Source organism: Seriola dumerili, unplaced genomic scaffold (genome assembly GCF_002260705.1).
Source record: "Seriola dumerili isolate Sdu_G_001 unplaced genomic scaffold, Sdu_1.0 BDQW01000665.1, whole genome shotgun sequence".
Lineage (NCBI taxonomy): Eukaryota > Metazoa > Chordata > Actinopteri > Carangiformes > Carangidae > Seriola > Seriola dumerili.
Window position 1 is genome coordinate 165,811 of NW_019174920.1, and position 21,026 is coordinate 186,836.

At 40.9% G+C, this 21,026-nt stretch overlaps 1 protein-coding gene across 2 annotated transcripts in view; it reads left to right on the top strand.

Annotated features, from left to right (window-relative positions):
- The window catches only part of vps8 (VPS8, CORVET complex subunit), an 85,135-nt gene that overhangs the window by 34,573 nt on the left and 29,536 nt on the right, over nucleotides 1-21,026 (top strand). For both annotated transcript variants that reach the window (XM_022765088.1, XM_022765089.1), the window contains exons 17-35: nucleotides 2,209-2,299; nucleotides 3,164-3,210; nucleotides 3,299-3,388; nucleotides 8,266-8,312; nucleotides 10,871-11,093; nucleotides 11,277-11,366; nucleotides 11,840-11,891; nucleotides 12,000-12,042; nucleotides 12,591-12,663; nucleotides 13,527-13,646; nucleotides 14,717-14,788; nucleotides 15,188-15,307; nucleotides 16,128-16,184; nucleotides 16,288-16,370; nucleotides 17,164-17,248; nucleotides 17,361-17,459; nucleotides 17,850-17,939; nucleotides 20,474-20,520; nucleotides 20,647-20,791. In XM_022765088.1, coding sequence (XP_022620809.1) covers nucleotides 2,209-2,299; nucleotides 3,164-3,210; nucleotides 3,299-3,388; nucleotides 8,266-8,312; nucleotides 10,871-11,093; nucleotides 11,277-11,366; nucleotides 11,840-11,891; nucleotides 12,000-12,042; nucleotides 12,591-12,663; nucleotides 13,527-13,646; nucleotides 14,717-14,788; nucleotides 15,188-15,307; nucleotides 16,128-16,184; nucleotides 16,288-16,370; nucleotides 17,164-17,248; nucleotides 17,361-17,459; nucleotides 17,850-17,939; nucleotides 20,474-20,520; nucleotides 20,647-20,791 — 1,674 coding nt within the window. The remainder of the gene's footprint in view (nucleotides 1-2,208; nucleotides 2,300-3,163; nucleotides 3,211-3,298; nucleotides 3,389-8,265; nucleotides 8,313-10,870; nucleotides 11,094-11,276; nucleotides 11,367-11,839; nucleotides 11,892-11,999; nucleotides 12,043-12,590; nucleotides 12,664-13,526; nucleotides 13,647-14,716; nucleotides 14,789-15,187; nucleotides 15,308-16,127; nucleotides 16,185-16,287; nucleotides 16,371-17,163; nucleotides 17,249-17,360; nucleotides 17,460-17,849; nucleotides 17,940-20,473; nucleotides 20,521-20,646; nucleotides 20,792-21,026) is intronic.

Below are 21,026 nucleotides of genomic sequence, written 5' to 3' on the forward strand. Positions count from 1 at the left end.
AGCAACAAGGATTGTGCTACAGAGACTATGTGCACCACAATGCACACACAAGTTTCAGAACTGTGTGTGTGTTTTGACAAACAACACAGTAAGAACTTGGTCAGATCACAGTTAAGTGACAAATCAATTACAGACTAGGGCTGAACGATTTGGGAAAACAATCTAATTGCGATTTATTTTACCAATATTGCGATTGCGTTTTAATATGCGATTAAGTTCCTTATCTTCTGTATTATTCATCAAACACAAGCAATAAATCATTCTATATTATGACTAACACAATATTAGATAGATTAAACATAAACCGTTCTTTCCTGTAGGCCAGGCCTATATGCTATGGTGAAATAGGATGATGCATGAATTTATATGAATGACATATTTTTATTTAACTACTAACTATTGACTGATTTGTTTAACTTACAGCCTTGTAAGCATGTAAAATTGTCCATGGAGATCCCAGCTAGTCAAAGTCATTCATTAATGACATGAACCGTAAGACTCTGATAGGGCTCCGTGTACGGCTTGACCACAGGTCAGTTGTAGTAGTGAAAAGCTACTCTGCTGCGACTCTCAGCTTGCATTTTTTATATAGCTCCGGTATGGCAACCTGGCTAAAATATGTGTGGGAGAGCATGCTGTACCGCTTATCCAGTGTATATATCAAAGCCATAAACCCAGGCTTGGTCATTGTGCTGAGAGGCATTGTTTCTTTCCCTATGAACTCTGTTATTGTTTGAGTAAATGCCCCGTGAATTACATTCATTTGGAGTTATGCTTTATAACATTTCAGTCAGTCATTCTTGTCAGGTGGTATTTGGCTTACTTGACACACTGGTGGTCGGCATTTTAGCCATGCAAGTATCGTACATGGCTTTGTTGTGCTGATACAGGTTTAGTGGTGTTTCCCCATGAGGTCACAACAGTAGCAAGGCAGGTACTGCACAATACCTTCTTTTTTAAAGCCAAAATAGTTCCACACAACCAACATACTGCTCCACTTTGACACTAAAGTTTCTGCAGTGCCAGTTTCTGTCGAGCCTGAGGCCATTATACAACAGGTCAAGGTGTAGCATACCAAGTTGTTGCTCCCTCTTTTAGCCAACTGTTGGCTAAAAGAGGGAGCAATCAGAGTGTGATCGCAGCCTTTGTGGTTAGAAAATTGTGATATTATATTGCGATATTATTGCAAAAGCAATTAATCGTTCAGCCCTATTACAGAGCCAGCACAAACTTTAACCACTCTCTCCCTCTTCACTGTGAAATAAAAGTACGGGGTTGAGAAAGGAGATACATACATCAATTTTTTGCTGCTCCTCTAGTGTGGTCGGGGTCTACCCCAGCGTCTGCTTCCAGTTTGACGTCACCAGAAAACCTCCAGTAGAAGGCGCCCAGGAGACTTCCTGATGTCCAAACCAATTCAGCTGTGTGTCGGTGTTGGCTGCTTACCCTTAAATCTATTAGTCTAAGTCCAGCCACCGTACAGAAGAAATTCATTTTAGTCACTTGTTTTCATGTTCCCATTCTTTTGGTCATGACCTGAGGTGAGTGTTGGATCAAGTGAGAGCCTTCAGGCTCAGCTCTCCCTTTACCACAGCGGTGAAGCCAACCAAGCCTGAAAGGCTTACTCCTTTAGCTAGATGGCCTCCCTCACCACTGATGTCGACCAACAGGGTCTCAGGTTGCTGCCACGAAAGACACCTATGACCGTAAACCCCAAATCAGAGTATCCACCTCCTCAATGGACTCTCAAAGCTATCCTTTTCATTTTCAGTTATACTTATGATAAATAAATACATTTTGTATATCAGTAAAGCAATAATGATGATATATCTTTTATGTGAAGAAATAAGGGACCCGTCAGTGTACTCCTCATAGATAAACTTCTCCAATCCACTTGTAGGCTATAACTGGCTTGGTTCTAATGACATTACATTATTCACAGCACTTTGAGGACATGATATGTACAAATATAAATTGCATCATGTATAGATTCAATGCAGGACGCAGCATTTAATTTTCACATACAGGACAGTCCCGTATTATACGGGACGGGTGGCATCCCTACTGGGTATACAATGTGTATTAGTTAAAATCCATGAATATGAATGAGGATTTTAATAGAAGACCTGTTTCTTGCTGAGCTCCTAACCCTAACCGTAACTGAGCTAACTCAGTATGATCCAGATCCTCCTCCTTGTCTCTGTCCAGCGTATAGACTGTCTGCTGAAGCAGGAGCACTTCGTTGAGGCACTCTCTTTGGCCTGGTCCTTCCATGAGGGAACTGCTAAGGCTGTGGTTGGTGGGTATAAGGCACATCACACAGTTCACATTAAGACATGTAGTAATATGCTCTGTTTCTGACTGTGTTAGTCCACTGAAAACAAGAGTATTGTTGTTGTAATTTCTGTTATGACGTATTGTTATAAAAACATAAGAAAACACAAATCCCAACACATTCTGACCATGACTATTCAGTTACATGACCAACTGAGATCGGGTCTAATTACCTGTAGTGTGTAGTGCTGGATGTTCCAGAGCAGCTCCTGCAGCCTGTGTTTTTTCTGTCAAATACACAGTCAAGCTCATAACCAGCAGCAGTCGTCCACCTGCTCTGAGCAACAAGTTAAGACAAACAGTTGAGTCACACATGAGGTCAATACAACCACCTGTTATTATGGGACCAAAGATCTATACTTTGGTCATTTCCATGGCAACGGAGTAACTCTCATCTGCTGATTAAGACCATAACATGTGGTTGTAAGTGTCAGAAAAATCTAAGAAGAGTTGTCAATAATTCATTCATATTTCATATTCACATTTTAAAGATAAGTTATTCTCTTCATTAATGAAACCCTCTGATCTTCTGAGACTTTGAATTAGAAAAGTGAAACAAAACTTGGATTTTAGTGGCTCTTTAGCTGCTCACTGGACAGGCATGGCTGTGTTGGACTGAATATTGAATGATAAATATTTAATAATTATGCAGTTGCAGTTTGATTGGTTACTTATTTGTTTTGGAGTCTTTATGTAGCTTTGACAGATTAAACACAGAATTGTTTTTCATGAAATTTCAATACATGCTTCAGTATGTGCTTAAACAGAGATATTATGTATAGAGAAATATTGATGTAAACCAGTTGTTGTTGATGTGTGTTTGTTTCAGGCCTTTTTGGAGATCCCATAAAAAGGAAGGGAGTGGTAGATGACAAGGTAAGAACAGGAGGCCACTGTCTCTTATATTAAATCTCTCTGCCCTGAATGTGCTCACCTTTGAACATGTACCTTTCTCTGTGTACAGATGGTAGAGATCCTTTGCCAATTTGCAGAGCATTCTTTGAAGAAATGTCCGGAACAAGGCAAGATCCAAGTGATGGAGCAACATTTCCACGTAAGCTAACACACCTGACATTATCCAGTCTCCTGCAGAGTCAGCACAGTAACAGACCAGTAACAACCAGCAGCTGAAATACAGTGAATGGTGTGCTGATGACGTGCTGTTACCCAACTCGCTGCTGGTTACCTGGAGTGCTGCTGTGTCTCTCAAGGCTCTTGCCTGGCTTCTCTGTGATAGATGGAATCTGGACACCTCCAGGGAGAAGCGGGCCTTTTCTGTAACTTTTCCCTTTCTCACAACCAAGGACCAAGACTTAACTCGCTTGAACTCCATTCAGGCCCAGTTGAGTGGCTCAAGGCCTTGGAGGATCCATCTGCACCCCGGTATAGATGTTGTGGTCACTGTCAGACCATCCATAAATTCTCTTATGGGAGGCTGCCATGTACCTGACTTGGTAAGGGGCTCTCTGCATCATACTAGCATGGCCAAGATGAACAAGATCACTGACACGGTGCATACGGTGATTGTGACCTTCTCCAGTTGATGCCATGCTGATGTTAATGTTCCAGAGGTGACTCTCAGACTGAAGCTGCTGTAATAGTCAGCAGAATGAGGTCCCCAATCTTCCTTGAAACATGATGTAGGTAGATTGAGGTTTCCACAAGCTAAGTGGGATTTACTCTCAGGCACTGACAACATCAAGCCACAGGGCTGCTAGGTCTCCTTTCCCTTTCTTTGCTTCCCAGATCAGCTGGGTGACCACTCCCTTCTGCACAGACGTATCAATGTATGCATTCCTCAGGATGAACTCTGACATCTTTCGGCAACAATTCTGAAAAATGTCTTCAAAACTGAGGGGTGAGATGGTCCTGAACTACTGGATTATACTTGAGCTCTCCTCCTTTGGACTCCAAATGGCCTCTGCACATGTTCACTGCTGGGCAACCTTCCCCCATCTTCCAGATGACCTTGATGACTTTCCATAGTCACCACAAGGGTTTCTGACAACATATGGCACTCCTCTGGGTCCAGGTGCTGAGCTGGGTCTTGTGGAAAGCCTCCTCAACCTCTTTCAGGTTGGGCTCCTTCCTTTCCTTAGGTCTTTTGTACATGTGTTAAGATGAAGAATCTGAGGGTGGTTATTTGGCTGTTACCTGGTGGATTGAGCAGCAAGCTGTCTATCTTGACGTGGTTTTAGCTGGTTGTAGTTAGATAGCATGCTGTTAACTGATAATATTGTAGACAAAAGGGAATATAACCTGTTACAGAGAATTTTGTGTTGAGCATGTGGGTGCAGTTAAACAGGGCGGTTGTTCCGGGACACTGGAACACTGCCCTCTGTGTCGTGGGCCTAACTCAACAAAATACCAGTAACTCAGAGGGTGCCCACCTGATGACCCTATTGACCTGCTAGTGCTCCTACATTCACACGCACATTAATTTTTAAACATGTTCCTTTATCTGGTAAGATAAATCTGGTCAAGGAACATAATTCATACCAGAGGGGTTGCTAATTAGTGGCTACTGGTAAGACGATTAGAACCAGTTATACTGTGATGGACAATTGAGCGATGGATGAGTAGTGTTAAAGTAGGAGTTAAAGGTGCCTTAAAGGTATGTTAGTTCAGGGTCAAGAATGGGGTTGCCTATCAATGGGCCCAGTACATATACAGTATCTCAGCACAGACTGATACCCACTGCAGGGACTAATGATAGGCCATTGAACATGAAAAGTGGGCTTCCAGTGGAATGCTCACCCAACTTGTAGTTCATATATAATCATATGAATATAAGTAGCAAATAAAGTATAAGTATCTCAAATTTAATATAATATAATATATATAAAAAATAAAATACATCCTTAGGTCAAATTATCTGCTAACATGGCTTCTCATATCACTACTATACAGAGGACATGCAACTATGCCTGTTGTTCCCACTAAACACCCCCAAAGTCTCTGTGTGGATCTGTGCCTGTTTCTCTGACATATCCATAATGATGAAGGAGGACCATCTTCAACTAAACCTCTCTAAGACTGAACTTCTAGTCATCCTGCCAATCAGTCTCTTCATGACGATATCTATATCAAAATCTCCTCTTCACCTCTTCATCTCCTCCATCTCATCCTTCTCCACCGACCGTCTGCCTTGACTGGTGGTGACTGGTATTATACCCATAGGTAATGGTGTTATTGTATCTGCTGGTAATTGTTAATTGCTGTAGTGGAAATCATACTAATACCTATAGGTACTAGTGTTATCAATACTACTACTACCACTACTACTACTACAACTACTACTAATAATAAATGGTAACAATGAGTTTTGTAGTGGCAGATCTGGATCCTGCTGCTCCAAAACAGAGATACATGCAGAATGAAGACAGAGAGAGAGACACACACAGAGAAGCACAAACTACGTTCGTGATGTATTACCATATAAATGGAGAAAGAGAGAGAATGCGCTCAATGCATCATTGGAATCCCCTAGCAGTCTATTTCTATAGCAGCATAACCAATGGAGCCCGCCCTAACTATTAGCCCTATCAAAGAAGACAGTTTTCAGTCTGATCCTAAATGTAGAGAATGTGTCTGCCTCCCAAACCCAGACTGGGAGCTGGTTCCACAGGAGAGGAGCACGGTAGCTGAAGGCTCTACCTCCCATTCTAGTCTTAGAAACTCTAGGAACCATAAGTAGACCGGCATTTTGAGAGCAGGGTGTTCTGTTGGGATAACAGGTCAGCTCTTTAAGATATGATGGTGCCTGACCATCAATGGCTTTGTAGACGAGCAGGCGGATTTTGAATTCTATTCTGGATTTTACCAGGATTGAATGCAGAGAAGCCAGCACAGGAGAGATGTGATCTCTTTTCCTAGTTCCTGTCAGTACTTGCGCTGCAGCATTTTGAATCAGGTACAGGCTTTTCACTGAGTTATTCGGACATCATGACAATAAAGAATTACAGTAGTCCAGTCTAGAGGTAACAAATGCATAGACTAGTTTTTCAGCATCCTTTTGAGACAGGATGTTTCTAATTTTCATAATGTTGTGCAGGTGGAAAAAGGCTGTCCTAGAGACTTGTTTTATGTGTGAAGAACAAGACATGTCCTGGTCAAAAATGACCCCAAGGTTTCTTACTGCCATCCAGACTAAGTATATTATCAGATAATGTGTTTCTGATGTGTTTAGGGCCAAGTACAATAACTTCAGTTTTGTCTGAGTTAAGAGGTAAAAAATTGCTGGTCATCCAGATCTCTATGTCTTTAAGACACGCCTGAAGTTTGACCAACTGGTTAGTCTTACCTGGCTTCATAGATAAGTACAGCTGGGTGTCATTTGCATAACAATGGAAATTTATCTGGTTCTTTCTGATAATATTCCCTAAAGGAAGCATATATGGGGTGAAAAGTATTGGTCCTAGCACAGAACCTTGTGGAACTCCATGACTAACTCTTGTGAGCATAGAAGAGTCTTTATTAACATGACCTAATGTATATATCTGATAAGTATGACTTAAATCCGCCTAGTGTTGTTCCTTTAATGCCAATGACATGTTCTAGTCTCTGCAGTTAGATTCTGTGATCAATGGTGTCAGATGCAGCGCTAAGAACTAGTAGGACAAGTATAGAGACGAGTACATTGTCTGAGGCCATGAGGAGATCATTACTAACCTTAACCAGAGCTGTTTCTGTGGTATGATGGACTCCAAATCCTGACTGAAAATCTTCAAGCAGACCATTCCCATACAAATAATCACTGAACTCAAATGTTAATAGGAAATTGTCAGATAAAAGAGATAGATAGATAGATAGATAGATAGATAGATAGATAGATAGATAGATAGATAGATAGATAGATAGATAGATAGATAGATAGATAGATACTTTATTTATCTCCTAGGGGAAATTCATGTGTCCATTAGCTCATTGTTGATATAATAATAATAATAATATTAATAATAATAATAAAAACAGTTAATAATAAATAGATAATAATTAGATTAGTCCACTCCTTTGGCTGAGGTGTCGTATAGCCTGATGGCCGTGGGAACAAAGGATCTCCTGGACCTCTCTGTTCTGAAGTGCAGTGAGATGAGATGTTAGCTGTAGCTGCTTCTCTGTCCTGCCAGAATGTTGTGGAGAGGATGGTTGGTATTGTCCAAGATGGCCTCCATCTTACATTGCATGCATCTCTCCACAACAGTCCTGAGTGAGTCCAGACTCCTGCTAAGCACAGACCCATCCTTTTTTACCAGCTTGTCCAGTCTCTTTGTGTTCATATCGGACATGCTGCTGCCCCAGCATTATCACAGTATAACACCAAGTCAGTTAAGAGCCTTAGTTATTTAAAAAAAAAACAAGAAAAATTAAATGCACTCAACAAGGCTGCAGACTTTGCCACTGAGGCAAATATGCCTCAGGCTGTCAGCAATTGGTTGAAGAGGCACTGTGTGTAAATAGAGGTTAATGATTATGTTCTAGTTTGTGTTGCAGTGAAGTGTCAGTTTATTTCAATGTAATACCTTTTGTTATTCAGTCTGTACACTGATGTAGGTAATATGTTTAATATGTAATGTCTGCCCCTGCTGCTAAAAAAGAATTCTAGAGGAAACACTGCGCATGTAACCACCTGGCTCATCCAAGTAAGAATGGGCCCAGGGGGCATGTAAAGGACAGCATCATCAATTCCAATATGGTCCTTGTAGGCAAACTGTAGGGGGTCTAGTGCATGTTCAACCTGTGGCCTCAGAAGGCAGAGAAGCAGCTGCTGCAGGGTTTTCATGATGTGTGATGTGAGGTTGAGAGTTATGAGACATATAGGTTACTTGAGTTAATCTTACAGGACTGTTGGAGTATGTCAGACACATTTGGAGGGTGAGGATTACAAATCAATGTCTCCTCTCTCTCTCTCTCTCTCTCTGGTGTGTTCAGGATGTGGTTCCTGTCATGGTGGATTACTGCCTCCTGCTACAGAGAGAGTAAGTATGTACATTTGTATGTAAAAGTTTGTCCATTCCTTCTGATTGACTGACTGACTGATGAGAGCTGAGTGATAAAGTTTCATCATTCATCAGCCAAATGCCACGTGACCGAGTCATGAAGTTACACCATTGGTTGGCCAGCCAAGTATTGGACTTCCCCTGTTGGCTGTTGCTCTTTCAAAATGTATTCTATGTATATATAAAATCCCTCGTATATACATTATATTGTGATTACCACAATTTAAAATTTGCTGTTGTTGAAAGGGGGCACCAGTCCTCAGCCTTTTTTAATTTATTTTATTGGTTCATTTGATCAATCTCATATTAGAAGCCATGACTTCCTGATTCAATCTCCAGTCTCTCCTTCAAAAGAACACAACAGGACAGGAGTGTAAATAAAGAAATTTGTTTGCTAGACTACTATCTACAGAGTAAATGCAATGTCTAATAATCATCAAGATTAAAATTATAATGAGATACCAGTGTACATATGTAATACAGTTATACCCATAGGTAATGGTGTTATCGTATCTGCTGTTAATCATTAATTGTTATAGTGGAAATAATCATACTATACTACATATAGGTACTAGTGTTATCAATGATACTAATAAATAATGGTTAACTGATCAAAAACATAATAAACATCCCCTAAAGCTAATAGTAAATAAATAATGGTTACACAGCAGTCCTTTGACTATAATAGTAATAATAAAGACATTCTGTATCTCTGTAATGCCTGTTACCTTGTGTGACGGATGCTGACAGTATGGTCACATGAAAGACATTGTCATAAACCTGTATGTTACATATCAGCCATTCTTGAGGATAAAAATCTGAGATTGATAGAGATAGAAGCATCACATGGGTTACAGAACAGTTAGATATTTAATTTTATATTTTTCTCAGATATGTGTCTGAGTCTGTTCTGCTGGTCACTACTCAGGATTGGAATGTGGGTTGTAGTTTATGACTCTTTTTAAAGATGGACAGAGGGACAAGGGGAAAGACTAGTTTGTGTGTGTGATAATCAGTCCCTTTGATGTTACTTGTTCTATATAAAAAACAATCAAATATTAATATACAGAGTCCTATTGTTACAAACTGGAGATCTTGTCAATACTCTCCAGTTTGCCTGGTATTCATTTAAATGATCCTGTGGATCTTTTGACCCAAGATCTGGTTGTGGATCTCTCTGACTGGTCTGTTTGTGAGAACGAATGATCCTTTGTCTCTGTTTCCTACCAATTTGATAGTTTCATGGTGGGAAGAGTAACAAAGGGTCAATTCTGGGTCTATAGCTCTGTCTGTCCTTACAATGAACTTCTTTAATGCCTTGCCTGATGCCAGACCCCAGGTACAATATGTCCGCTACAACATACATATATGCAGTTGAGTGTAAAAGTTTGCATCCCCCCCAGACCCTGGGTAAAATATCAAAAAATCCATCTATATAGTACAGTTAAGCTTCAAAATAGCATTCCATAATCATTTATAGTTTTTCACTATTGCAAAAACACAGTTCCTGAAACTAGGGCCCTGTTTGTCAAAGCTCCACACACACAAACCAAAACCATGTACACAAAATACAAAACATCTTACATCTCTTGCAAAAGCAAGCACTACATCAAAAACTAAATATACTCTTCTAAAAATGATATTTTAGTTTCCAAACTTTACACACAAACACCAAATATATAGATCTTTCTACTGCCAAGTGCACACGACTGTGATAAATCTAAAACACTTTTCACATTTCTACTTTTCTAATGATATATGTTAAGTATAAAAAACTGTTACTGTATGTTTTTGACATTTCTCATTGGTAGCATGCTGTAAATATGAACACAAATGCAATGGGGAAACAAAATCAGTGTGGTGTTTCAGTGGCAGTGTTTAGCAATTAGCACACAAAGGCTTTCAGTTTTGAATGATGTGTCTAATGTAGAGAAGTGCGATTGGTATTTTGCAAAACACTGTGTAGTGTTTTGCAAGAAGTGTGAGGCTGAGAATGTACGTATAGTTGTGCAAGTCTGTGCTGACACCTTGCATGTTGAGTTTCATAATCTGTGCATTATTTTTAAGTTTTGTGTGCAAGCAATCGTAAAAAACTGTAAATGTTACCCTCTAAAGACCACTTCATGGTATGGCCTCGTAATGGAGAGTATAACATTTCATAAAGGGGGATACAAACTTTTGGACTGATATATTGCCACTATTTCACAATCACGTTCTTTTTATATGCTCTTTGAATATTTTTACTTTTGAGGAACATTTGTACCAACTGAACATGCGTTAAATATTGTGTTAATGAAAACAAATTTCTTTGTTTTACTCTTTTTGTCATTTAAAAGTAAGGGGATGCAAACTTTTGCACTAAACTGTATATGTGTGTGTGAATATATACTGTCTATATAGATGTGTATAAGTGAGTGAAATATGAAACTGGACTGTTAATTCTCATAGTAGCCCAGTAAGTATAGGAAATGTTGTAAAGCACAGATTTTATCGTTTTAGCACTGATAAAATGTAATGTAAAGTGTGTGTGTGCATAGAGACCTGCTGTTCAACCAGCTGTATGCTCGGCTTGTGGAGAACATGGTTGCTAAGGGTGTTTTTCTGGAGGCGCTGGAGTCATACATTGTGGCGGACCGCCTTGGTCACCTTACCACACCCATCATGAGGGACCTCCTGGCTCATTACCATGGCAATGGTATGATGGACAGCCTGGAGAGATGCATAGTCCATCTGGATGTCACCAGCCTGGACATACAGCAGGTGTGTGTGTGTGTGTGTGTGTGTGTGTGTGTGTGTGTGGACAGTGTGATAGGTAAATAATGGCATTGCAACAATCACCCAAAATGAATAAAGACACCTTAGAAAACATCCATTAGTCTCTACAGTTCCTATATACGTATATCATTTTAACTATAGGTCCTGTTTCTGTGTGTGTGTTTGAAGGTGGTTCAAGTGTGTTGGGAGAACCAACTTTATGATGCAATGATCTACGTTTTCAACAGTGGCATGAATGATTACATCACACCTATGGAGGTAAGTCCTCCACCTGAAGGTTGTGTCATCACTGTCATATTGCTACATCAACAACATTCATTTCAGTTTGACTGAAATGACAACGTGAACAAAATGAAACTATATGCTCAGGAAAGCTTCAGATTACACGAATAACATGGTCTGACTGTTTTAAAACCTCAAGCTATAATCTCTTTACAACATTTCAGCGATGGGATCATCAAAGTCTCATAACTCCACCGTATTACTCATCAGATTATAATGTAGACTGATCCACAGTGCTAATGTGTTATGAACATAATACGAGTCTTTACAAAAAAGTGATGGAAAACAAGGTCAGGTGATGGAGCAGGTGACAGCAGACAGATACAAAATCTGTTTTCAATCATGTTTTTTTTAATTTTATAAACATTTTTTAATAAATGCTTTTACTAGGAACTGTACATCAATAATTGATTACATACCTCTCTATGTACTTAATGTTTATATTTCAGAAACTCTTTGCAGTCATTGGACCACCTCTTAGGGAGGGGAGGAGCCTAACAGGTAAGGCTGAAAAACACCCCCCAGAGCACCACTTGTTCTAAGTATCTGAATAATACAGAGTTTGAAAAGAAAATGTAAGTTTTTGACTGTGATGTTTTTCTTGGACAGACGAGGAAGTGGTGATGGGAAACAAACTTCTGGTGTACGTAAGGTAAGTTCATCCAGTTTATTCCATTGTCCATTTGTCTGTGCAGCTGTGGTTTGTTTCCATATGTAGCTGCTACGACATGTTCACTGTCAAACAGGCAACATTCATGTGATTGTAAGGAGTTCCATTGGTACTATAAAATAAAATACTCAACTCAGCTGAGTCAGATGTCACTTGATGTCTGTTGGGTGGGTTGTGTAAAGTTGAGATACAGAGTTGGCTGCAAATGTTAGGGGTGGCAGGATAGAGAGAGACAGTAGAGAGAGAAAGAAACAACTTAGTGATACATGAAAACTGTGAAAAGAAATACATGTCAGTGTTTAGTAAAAAAAACATGTCTCATTTCAACCCTTCAGTTGAGTTTTTACACTTTGACAGGCCCATGATTCTTAGCAATAATATCACTCACAACTGCTTGTAGAATACCGTATCCTTAATGTGGGTGTGTGTGTGTGTGTGTGTGTGTGTGTGTGTGTGTGTGTGTGTGTGTGTGTGTGTGTGTGTATGTATGTGTGTGTGTGTCTATGTATGTATGTATGCTGTGTACATAGCTGCTGTCTTGCAGGAAGAGCGTATCCACTGGGAGACATCCCCGAAGACCTTGTGGTTCAAGTCAAGAACCAGGTATGTGAATGCTGTATATCTGCCGAACATCAAAGGATGGGTTGTGTGTTTCCTGTACTCATATAATTGCAAAGGTTTGCAGGTTCCAAAGTCATTCCATTTTACTGGTTCAGTTTTTTGCAGAATGTATAGAGTTTGGATTAGTTGTAATAGTTAAAGCTGAGAAACTTGATTGTGTCAGTGTGGAAGTGGGACAGGATTTAGTCTTTCTATTCTCTCTCTCTTGGCCTTAATGGAGTGGGGAGAAACGGAAAATTGTAGTCACTGTAAAATAACCAGTCCACTAGGGATGTCACGAGAACCAATACTAAACAACCAGAAGCCAGTATGTAAGTGGTGTTACAGGAGGAAACAGCTTAGCAGCTCAGAAACGGACATCAGATCTGTACACAGAGTTCAGGCTGAGTGAGTTTCAGTTGTTGACTTTATATTGGCAACATGACATGAACATGTTGACGAACATGTTCATGTCCTGAAATGTTACTGAACTCTGACAGCTGACATCTGAGGCTAACGTTAACTTGGTTAGGCTAATGTTAGCTTGTTTAGGCTAACATTAACTTGTTTAGGCTAATATTAGATTGTTTAGGCTAACATTTGCTTGTTTAGGCTAATATTAACTTTTTTAGGCTAACATTAGCTTGGTTAGACTAACATAATGACAGTTCATTATGTGAGCTGGGCGCTCACAATAGTATCAGCTACAGTCATCACTGAGTTTTTTAATCAATATTTTCACACCATGGTCTGTCACAATGTTAGTCAATCAGACTATATGGAGTGTGTGTGTGTGTGTGTGTGTGTGTGTGTGTGTGTGTGTGTGTGTGTGTGTGTGTGTTTGTGTGTGTGTGTGTGTGTTTCAGGTATTTGAGTTCCTGATTCGTCTCCATTCAGCTGAGTCATCAGAGGAGGAGGAGGTTTTCCCATTCATTCGTACACTCCTCCACTTTGACACCCGAGAGTTCCTCAATGTCCTCGCCATGGTGAGATATCTGAACATAATTTTAACCTGTTGTCATACAGGTAAATATGTGTTTACCTTGGTGAAAGACTGAATGACTGTATCTTGAATAGTATATTACAGTAGACCATTCATCTGGTTAACACCACCCACATCTCCTGTAGAAGGGCCAGTTCACTTGCTTTTAATTTGTCAGGCAAATAAATGGCCGGTCACAGCAGGCTGCATGAGTCTTTTCTGACAGTCATCATAAATCATCATACATAGTTCCTTCTTAGGTGGGCTCTCCACCTATTGGGAACCATGGGAACAATGGTGTCCAGCCCCAAGTGGCAATTCCCCAGACCAGGGATGCCAGGGTAAAGTAGTAGTCCCAGGTGTCGAGAAGACTCTTATCTATCCTCAACCTCAGTCTCCTATCCATCCACAACCTGGGCCTCGCTATGACTGCTACTCAAACACCATTGTTCTCAGGGCCCTTCTCTCATTTTTTAAAAACTTTAGTCCCTCCAGGTTCCATTCTAGAACATTCCTACTTCAGCAAAGGCTGGTTCACTGGTTCATTGGATATATAAGTTCAACATTCAGTATATTTATAATGCATAGTATATTTTAGCGAAAATTTACTACAACAATTAACACCGCCATGTTGTTCAGTAGACACAGCTGAGCTGATAGTGGCACTGCTGAGGAAAGGTGAATGGAGGCCATGTTTCTTTCTGCTCTGCTTTTTTTCTTGCTTCAAATTCAAGTGTTTATTTCAAGTTTACTTTGCACATTTGCATACAGGGGTTTCTTGTTACATTTGACCATCCTTGTATCACAGGAGGCTTGTGTCTCATGGCAATATAACATTGTTCCTCATCACTTCCTGTCATGGCCACCTACAACAATATACAGATGTTTAGTTTAGGCAGAGTCAGTATTTTTATAATGACAATGTGACAATGTGTTTCATGCATATTGAACTGAACTGCTCTCAGTCGTGGTTGCTGAGTCTTGTGTTCAGCCTCTGTTTTCTTTTCCTTTGAAAGGTGAGATCTGCTTCCATAGTTTTCTGTTGTTTAAGATTTGATTCTTACTTCATTTTAGACATTTGAAGACTTTAAGAATGACAAGCAGGCCCTTGAGTACCAGCAGAGGATAGTGGACATCTTACTTCAGGTAAAATAATTCGTCATGCTGCTGTATTTGTTTATGTGGTGATAGTAAAGATCACATGGAGCGTGAAGAGGGGTGAAATCCGGTCCTTTTCAAACAAAGTGATCACATTTCTTGTTTGTTTCTCCTTTCCACTGTAAATCAGACAAACTGGCACTAAACACAGTGACGTGTTCACCCTCTATAGTTGGAGTATAACAAATTATTTTTCGGATAGTATACAGTATCTCTGTGTTCAAACTCAACAACACACTCACAGTATTTAGCTCACCTGGACGGCTGCATGTCAGAATGGGGCCAGCGTCATTTTATGCTATTAATATCATCAACTACTATGACAGCTGTTATTGTCTGTGTCTTTTTATTTGCCTTGATCATTAATATCTCTCTCTGGTTACTTAGGTGATGGTGGACAACCCAGACTTTACTCCGTCCCAGGTGGGCGGGCTCTTCACTTTTTTGGCTCGACAGTTGGCCAAGCCAGACAACACGCTTTTTGTGAACAGGAAGCTCTTTGATCAGGTAACCAATCAGATGTCCTGAGTTCATCAGATGATCATCAGCTGATCTGTAGATGATCATCAGCTGATCTGTTGTTGATCTTCCTAGTGTGTTGCAGATCTACTGAGAAGCAAATTTTAAACTCTTCTACAAGGATAGTCTCTCTCCTTTGTCCTTGTCATGACCCTCCTCCAGTGGGTCATGAAAAGGACAAAGTCCTTACCCCATCCCCTCCCCACAGGAGTGCCCCAAAGATCAGTACTGGGACCCCTCCTCTTTAGAGTATACACAACTTCTTAGGTCCAGTTATCTGCTCACATGGCTTCTCATATCCCTGCTATGCAGACGACACCCAACTATACCTGTTCCCACCAGACAATGGATGATGATGGTCTCTCTGTGCATCTGTGCCTGTCTCTCTGACATATCCACATGGATGAAGGAACGCCACCTTCAACTTAACCTCTCTAAGACTGAATTCCTAGTAATCCAGCCAATCAGTCTCTTCATCATGATATCAAGATCAAAATCACTTTTTCATCTCTTACCCAAACCAAGGTCACAAGCCACCTGGGTGTCATGTTTGATTACCAGCTATCCTTCTCTTGTGCCGCTTAGCTCTATACAACATTAGATAAATCAGGTTTCACCTGATTCAATTTTATTGAATTGATATTGTTTAATATGGTAATTAATTGTATTTATACCATATACAGTACCTCAGTACCAGTCAAAAGTTTGGACTCAAGTTAACACATGACTTATTGCCATTATTGTTTTGTTACATCACTTTAGAGCAGAACCTCCAGCACCAGTAACCTCCATCTTACTGTCTCTGCAGGTTCTGGAGTTCCTGTGCTGCCCAGACGACGACTCTCGACACACTGAGAGGCAGCAGGTTGGTTAACACACCAGTTTCACACACACTGTGCCCACAGTCTGTGCTGTGCTAGATGACTTCATCCTCTCATGTGACTGGTCTTACTGTAACTGGCTTGTAGGTCCTGCTGGAGCTGCTACAGGTTGGGGGTGTGGTCCAGTTTAATGAAGGCAGGCTGTTGGCTTTGGCGGAGAAGGCCAAGTTGTGAGTATCTGACTGTTCTGGCTTGAGAAAAAAAGGGTTTTGGTTCAATATGCAGCCAGTAGGTGGTGCTTATTCCTTTTTTTCTGTAATATGGCCCTCATTGCTTACCATTGCTTACCACATTTTTGTTTTTCCTTGACACCTTTTTAGAGAGCACATTGTGGATTCGGGTAGTCAAAGCATCTACATCCATCCTCTTTTAGAATCACTTATAGAAGCATCGTCTTTTTACTCTGTTCACATACTGTCTATATAAAGCAGTGGTGCTCACTAAATCCATCATTCACTGTCTATGGTGTGTTGAAGGAGCAGTGTGTCTGTCTAGTAAAGGAAGGAGACTTTTTAACAAGGGCAGAACACTGACCAAAGATTGGAACAAAAGACTGGAACCAAAGACTGAGACCAAAGACTGGAACCAAAGACGGGAACTCTGTAGATTCCACAGCTGGTCTCTTCCTGAGTCTGTCTGCTGCTTTATTTTTTTGGTTCTGAGCAAGTAGAGTTCAGTAGGTTTATCAGAGATGAAAACAGCTGTCTGTTGCTGTTGGAAACAAATGATGAGACTGAACTAAACAGTTACTTTGACATAAAACCAAAAAAAAAAACTTAAAAGAGGCTAAAGGCTCAGCACTGAGGTGCAGAGATAATTCCCTATGAGCAATACACATTTAATGTTATTTGATCCATAATTCATATAGATATTTATTTTTTCTGTGGAACACCAGGGATAACAGTGGATATAAGTTACACTAAGTTACTGTCATTAATACCATACATTCTTTTTCACCTCCAGCTACCAGATCTGTGAATGTTTGTATGAGAAGCAACATCTGTATGACAGGATCGTTGACTGCTACCTGAGAGACCCACTGAGAAAGGTAACACACATTTCATTAAGCTAACATGCGTCTGGTGAACATGTGGACATGTGGTCAGTTTACATGTATGATGATGGTGTGTGCATGTGTGTGTGCGTGTGTGTGTATGTAGGTGGAGATCTTCAGCTACATCCACAACCTGCTGTCCATGCCTGGTTACAGCCCTGAGGAGCAACAAACAGTCAAGGACAAAGTACTACAGCATGTTCAGGTCAGAACACACACACATACAAACCTTTATCCATCAGGTTCTGGTGCTGATCCATACTGGGCCACAGTCTGGGAGGAAAGAGGTCTTTCTCCCCACACATCTCAAGGCTACTCATGGGGGATCCCGAGGCAGTTCCATGTTAGATAGGATGTGTAATCAAGTATGTCCAGGAAGCTTCTGGATACTACGGGGGATATTTTCTTTCATCATTTCTGTGAACCAGCCTTTTAACATCAGGAAAACCTGAACTCCCTGCAGAAAGGGAGACATGACTTGATTTTAATCTAGAAGTTTTACAAATAACAGGACACAGCTGAAGGAAGATGTTGTCTGGGTAACAACATGTCTGTCACTGCCTTTGCATTAACATACTCCAACATATGTGCACAGGAGCTGGTGACCCTTGACCCCAGCAGGTCAGCTGACATGGTGGTGTTTCACTTCACTGAAGAGGTGCAGCAAATCATCTCTGAGCTTAAGGTAATGATGTTATTAATTATTTGGGCGGCTGTGGCTCAGGAGGTAAAGCGGGTCGTCCACTTATTAGAAGGTCGGCTGTTCCATCAGTGTATGAGTGTGATATATGAATGTGAATGAATGGGTGAATGTGGCAAGTATTGTAAAGCACTTTGAGTGGTCAGGAAGACTAGAAAAGCGCTGTATAAGTGCAAGTCCATTTACACTTTGTAGCGTAGAAGCTGCCTCTCCTAAAAAGAATAAAGTTGGGCGCCAGACAGGCAAATGGTAATCTACCGTAAACCTATCAAATATTCAAATTAGGTAAGTGCCAGAGGAGAGAGCACAAAAACCCAGCTGCTTACTTCTTCAATGCTACAAAAAAATAACATAACCAAGGTCTCATTGTTCATATATTCAATGAAACAACCACCAAAACAATTATCATCATCATCATTTTAAAGAAATCATAAATACTGGTTTCAAAAAAATCAGTTTACAGAAATTAAATAGTTAATTCACAAAAATTAAATTCCCTCAGTAATAAGGCTTATAATAATTATATTCAAATGTTAAGCTAGAGGGTGTGTGCGCAAGGGAATAAGTGTGAGTGGCCAGGTGTGTGGTTTATGACTGAACCCTGAGCAGTTCAGCTCATTTCAGGTTGTAATAGTTCAGTTCAGTTCATTTCAGTTCATAAGAGTTCTGTGGGGTGTGGGTGTATGAGGATGGGGTGAGAGGGTGTATGGAAGAATGAAGGCAACTGAATGAATGAATGCAATGGAAGTCAGTGGGGGGGGGTTTGAGGGTGAGTGTAAGTGTGTGTGGGCATGTGATAGGGCAGGTGAGTTGGGCAGTCAGCTGGAGAAGCCTGGAGAATGAGGGGTGAAGGGACTTCTCTGAAAGAGTGCAGCCTTTGACCTGGACAGAGAGAAGAGTTTCGCTGAGATCCAAACCGGCCTGAGACTGTCGCCTGTTCCCCGGAGCTCAATCCTCTTCTCCTTAAACCGATCCGTTGATCCTTTCTTTTGTTTTTCTTTTGCCACCTCCAATTTACCCAGAGTTTTCAGTTCAAGATCCCAGTACTGGTTTCTTTTCCTTAATTTCCTTGTCTCACTTCTCATACTGTTTCTGCTTCAGCCTCCTTTGTTCTCCTTTGTTTTAGCTTTTTTTTCTCCCAGCTCAGGTGTCTCTGATTTGTAACCTCTCCTTCCTCCTCTTGTGTGTGATGTCACTTCCTACTCACTATCCTGCCCTGTTACAGCTTAAATATCTTTAGCTGGTGGCATTAGTCCTGACAGTTTCTAACACTCACTGACAAGCATCTGCATCAACAATGCTGAAGGCCATTTTCACTTTCACTGAACTGATGACTGTCACAGATTCTTTACCCAGGAAAACACAGGAGAGAAAGCTGTTCAGTGGAAAATATATAAGATGTGACTTGCTTGATGGTGTCTGAGGAAGAGTGTAGTACTGTAAAGGTATTAAAACCTGAGTCACTGCTGTCCAATCAGTATCTGCATTTACACAAATTGAGCGAGTTGGATTTCACAGCTTTCACCTAGTGCTCCTGTTCACCTCTTTTCTTTAAACAGCTGTTTTCTACTGACTACCAGTACTGCAGCGCATTTCAAAATAAGGGAAAAAAGCTTCAGCTGTGTATTTAATATAAATATTTTTTTAAAACCACAGCACAGAGGAAAACAGTCTGGCTAGTTCAAAAGAGAACTTGTCCAGCTAACCACACCTGTGAACCCTCACAGTGCTGCAGCTGCAGGTGGGATGACAAAAAGGAAAGTTTAATTTGTCCCTGATGTTCATCCTTAAAGATGACTGCAACAGTTTAGCTCTGCACCATTTAATCACTGCTCCAGTTTAGCACTGCACCATTCTAGCACTGCGTTCTGTAACATTGTTGGACTCACAATGTCCAGTTTAACAAAAACATGTTGTTGCCAAAGCAGTTTGCAGATGATTAAAATTTTGTTATCCCCTGGGATTAACTTCTGGAGGCTTGGTATCTTCTGGGGGTTAACATCTAGTAGTTTGGTGTCTTCTGGGGTTAACATCTGGAGGTTTGGTATCTTCTGGGGTTAACATTTGGAGGTTTCGTGTCTTCTGGGGTTAACATCTAGTAGTTTGGTGTCTTCTGGGGTTAACATCTGGTGGTTTGGTATCTTCTGGGGTTAACATCTGGAGGTTTGGTGTCTTCTGGGGTTAACATCTAGAGGTTTGGTGTCTTCTGGGGTTAACATCTGGAGGTTTGGGATCTTCTTGGTTATTTCTATGTTGTGGATGTCTCTTACTGGAGAGAACTTGTGGAACAGTGGAGGAGGAAGTACATCTCTGTCTCCTCCCCTGTCGAGCTGTGACCACCTCTGGGCAGCCGTGTTTATCTGTACCTTCCTGTTTCTACTGCTTGTTGGTCACTGAGGCTGTGTTTGGTCAGGATCCGTCTCTGCTTCGTATCTCTGATAGAGTGGAGATACTCAAACAATTCATATTCTCTGTTTAGGGTCAGATAACAATGTAGTCTACTGTCCCTGTGTCTTTAGGATGACCAGCTGCTTTTCCAGTTCCTCAGCTGTCTCCTGGAGCCTCGGTATGTTCTTCATATGATTCTAGTGATAACTCTGCTACCTCAGACCTGCAGTTTGTCTGAATTTAGATCCAGTCCTCCTTGGTCATACCTTTCTACTATTCCTCACCTCCCTTTTCTGTCTCTCAGGGAAGGCCATCATTCAGGGACTGTCCTGCCTCTGGAACGTGAACTCCACAAGCTTCTGCTGGACTTACTGTGCCGGTTTGCACCCCAGCAGCTGCTGAGCTTCCTCCAGACCTCCCAGTACTACAGACTAGAGGAGGCCATACAAGTACTGTGTGCTTTACTTTGTTATGCTGTGTTCAGGTGCAATGTGTGTGTTTGTGTACAGGAGTTAAATAACTGTAGAATTCATGTCACAGGAAGAGCAGGGGTCACTGTCACAAAGCTGCTATGATTTTATAATGCAGCAGTCTGTCTACTTACCTACCTACTATCCTACTACCATCAGGCTCCGCCTCTAATCAGCCAGAGTCCAAGTCCAAGAAATTCCATCAAGGTGTTCG